The following is a 3,780-nucleotide window of genomic DNA, read 5'->3' as shown; positions in this document are numbered from 1 at the left end:
ATGGGGTGAAGAAAAAATCAATATGCCCTTTCCCAGCACAAGTTACAGTATATGAACTCAAACCAATTCTACTCAAGTCAAAAAGAATGAATAATGATTCTTCCCTTAATATTTAAACTTCTCCATCAGTTGTTGAACTAGGAAAACAGACACATTAGTGAACCTTCCCAACAGTAAACCTTGCCAGAATGAAGCCAAACTGGTTACTGGGTTCTGAATCTTCTGATATTCCTTTTACTCATCTTAGTGGTTCCTCTATCACTCTCTACATACATTTGTATATGGTGTCATAGGATTGATAAAATTATCCAAATTGGTCTGGCATTATCTGATGAATAACCCAAAAATCAGGATGACTGATTATTCATAAGCATTTAGCCAGTACATATTTTGCTCAAAAATAATGCACTTTAGGCCACCATGCCACAACTTAATCAATTCCATTGGCCTAAATAATATGGACTTTGGGACTATAAATTAGAATTGGAAGCAAACTTGACTGTCCCATTTTGAATTGAGTGTCCACAACGACAAGGCTATGTTTATAATGAGGGAAACTAAAAAGCCAACGTCCATTTGAGATAAAAACACAGCGTTCTGCCAAGCCACATTTTTATCAATTCAATAATAATGAGGTAAGCTGCTCGATTAATACGAATGACTTAAAACTCCACAGAGGGAGACAAGCAACCATGAAGACAGATAAAAAAAAAAACTGAAAGAAGAATTGATCCAAACAGAGATTATATATGTTGAATGCGTCAGTTATAAAAGTGAAAAAAAAAAATGTTTTAGCCTTAGATACGGATCGAAGGAGACATGAACAGAAGTCCAAGGAAATAATGTCTTGAGAAGGGACGTACCTGCAGAAGCCATGTAAGAAATTGCAGCATAGGCCCCATTTTTGGTCATGGCAGAGCCTCTGAAGAGGCTGTCGTCGCCCTTCAGAGGCTCGGAGACTGGCAATAGCAGATTCTTCGATGATCCCGATGACTCCATGGCGGAATTCTCTCTTTTTCTCTCCAAATTCCTGAATCAGAAGATTATGAACAGTTGAGCAGAATAAGAACAGTAAAGCAGAACGGGAAGTTTGAAATTCCCTCCCTCACTCGGTTGAAGGAAAGATTGGTAGCTCTCCTCTTTTATATTACCTCTAACCGGACGAAGATCAAGCTTTCCTCCTACCCCTTCCATTTCAAAATTCCTCCTGAAATTATTCCAAACAAGCACTCCGATTGTAACGGCCCTTACCTTAAATGGTGTCTCGGGGTTTTATAAGGGGAGGGGAACCTATCAACAAGTTTAGATTATTGCACACAAAAATCATAAAATAAAATGTTTAGAGTCTTTAGACCATTAAGGATTTATTTCTACAAAAAAAAAACAAAGAGAGAGAGATTGAGGATTTATTTGGTGTGATTTCATTTTCAAAATATGGTTGATTTCTTGAAATAAATCAATAAAGCTATTTTTGTAAAGAAATTAAAATTGTTTGGTTGCATTATCAAAACAAAAAATTTATGAATAAAAAATTCGTTTGGTAACTTACATATTATAACAAAAGGTTTTCGGATGCAAAGTAAAGTGAAATTTTATAACCAAATATGAAATGATTTGAAGTTAATATTAAAGTCACATGGGTAATGATTTATATATTTTTTTTAAGTATGAAATTTTCATTTCCCTTCCCTTTAACCTTATAACCTAACATAGCCTTAGGGTGTGGACTGTGGCTCCAATTGACTTCCCCTAGAAAATATTGTCGTTAAAATGGGAGGATAATGTTGTCAAAATGGGAGGATAAAGTTCTTTTCTTTCATGTAATATTATAAATAAAATGAGCTCTACGTTTAAGAAAAAAAAACTCAAAAATCTTCTTTTACTCTACACTACCAACGGGTATGATCCTAAAAAAAATATGAAGAATCAACCATGTATCATATATTACCATACATAACATGATCCAACTTGAAAAGGTAAATTTCTCATCCTCCAATGGGTCAATCCTAAAACAACTCTTTCAAAACCGCTGCCTACTTTCAACGGGAAAAAAGTGGGTATGTTGGATTGGTATGTAGCCCATTCAGTTAATAAAGACCAAATATTGAACCGAAAGATCTGGGGGATCCAATGCCGGTTACCAATACACAAATATTTTATGTTGAGGTATCCACTTCAATAGAAAATCCCTCCAAAATCTTCAAAGGAATAGTGATCCAGAAATTAGAATGAAAGTTGGTAGAACCATCCAAATCTTCCACATGTACGTACATGTTCGTACACAACTTGCTATATTAGTTCAATCCAATTTAAAGTCTTAATAGAATCTCATTTTTCACTAAAAAAAAATATTTTTATTTCATATTTTAATGGAAAATATATTCAATTATTTCTATTGCCATAATTGCCCACTAAATATATAATATTATATTTTAGAAAAATTGTATTAATGAAAAGAGAAATTACATTTACTATATATCCATAAAAGGAAAACTATTCAATACAACATTTATATATATATAGATATATATATATATTCTTTTCTTTTTTTTTTATGCCCTCAAGAAGCCATCTGATAGGGGATTGGGGTTTAGGGACCCGGATCCTCTTCAGCTACTTCGGGTGCCTAATGTGCATTTGAATGTTGAGAGCACTCGAGCATGCACTCAAAGGGTCTTCCTACCGTTGGATTTGTGGACGCCTAGCATGTTGAAGAGGATCTCATTCTAGGGTACAAAGGGGTAAGGTAAGTGAAAAATTGTAACCCATCACATCCCCAATGCATAAAATTTCCACAATTGAAAAAAGGGACCCACTGATGTATAGATGTGGGTTCGATTATAACTCGATTGTTTGAATTGTTGGAATCCCTTGCATCAAGAGAGCTTCATACCACCATTCCTCTAATTTAAAATATAGGGAAAAGGTTCTCTAAACGTACAACATTTCTTACGTCTACTCACAACATAATTTTTATTCAATTTTTAAAATAGAGAAAAATAATTAAAAATTCATATGTGAGTGGGCCTTGGAAACACCGTAGGCTATACTTTCCATAAAATTTAAATACATGAATGCATTAATTTCTATGCTCCTATAAGTGTCCTTCAATGTTCTTAATCAAAATAGAAAAAATTACTTTGTGTGATCACCAATGTATACAAGGAAAACATTAACAACTATTTACAATCATCCCTCCAACTTCTTTTTTCCAAAGGGAGTTCATTTGTTTGTATCTAATCAGGTTACAAACAAATTCTGTAACTAGACATTATATGCTTCTAATTACAATTGATTTCAGTTTCAATATATAGATAAATGATGTAATTTTCCTACTATTAATTTTCAGGTTGTTTAAATAAGTGAAATCATTTAGGCTAAAGGGTAGAATGGGAATCACATTTTACTAAATAAGTGTTTACAACTTATTAGATCGAAGTAACTGAACGAGAACCATGAACGAGGGTTGGATTTTCAGATCGAATTAATGTTCCCATTGCCATGAATGAGAATCATTGTACTCCAATACTGAAGAATCTTTGTGCTCTATGGCTTACCATGATGGACTAAAACACCCAAACTTGTGATCACAATAAGTAAATTCAACCAACGTTTCTTTAGATCATTATATAAAGCTCTTTCTCAGATTGAAGTTTCAATCTAATGTGTCAACAATGCATATATCTTATCACAACGAGTTAGTGCAAATCAGATAGTTTAGAGCCACCAGAAACTTTTCCAAGATATGGAATTCATCATTACGGACTCAACCATGTCAAA

At 33.6% G+C, this 3,780-nt stretch overlaps 1 protein-coding gene across 1 annotated transcript in view; it reads right to left on the bottom strand.

Moving 5' to 3' along the window:
- The window catches only part of LOC122091156 (UDP-N-acetylglucosamine transporter UGNT1-like), a 22,331-nt gene extending 21,023 nt beyond the window's left edge, over window positions 1–1,308 (bottom strand). Inside the window, exons 1-2 of the mRNA XM_042661001.1 lie at window positions 1,152–1,308; window positions 864–1,030 (exon numbers count right to left, since the gene is read on the bottom strand). Coding sequence (XP_042516935.1) covers window positions 864–999 — 136 coding nt within the window. The 5' untranslated portion in view covers window positions 1,000–1,030; window positions 1,152–1,308. The remainder of the gene's footprint in view (window positions 1–863; window positions 1,031–1,151) is intronic.
- Window positions 1,309–3,780: the final 2,472 nt, after the last annotated feature.

Source organism: Macadamia integrifolia, chromosome 2 (assembly GCF_013358625.1).
Source record: "Macadamia integrifolia cultivar HAES 741 chromosome 2, SCU_Mint_v3, whole genome shotgun sequence".
Lineage (NCBI taxonomy): Eukaryota > Viridiplantae > Streptophyta > Magnoliopsida > Proteales > Proteaceae > Macadamia > Macadamia integrifolia.
The sequence above is the reverse complement of the archived record's forward strand: the minus strand, read 5'-3'. Positions and strand labels throughout refer to the sequence as shown.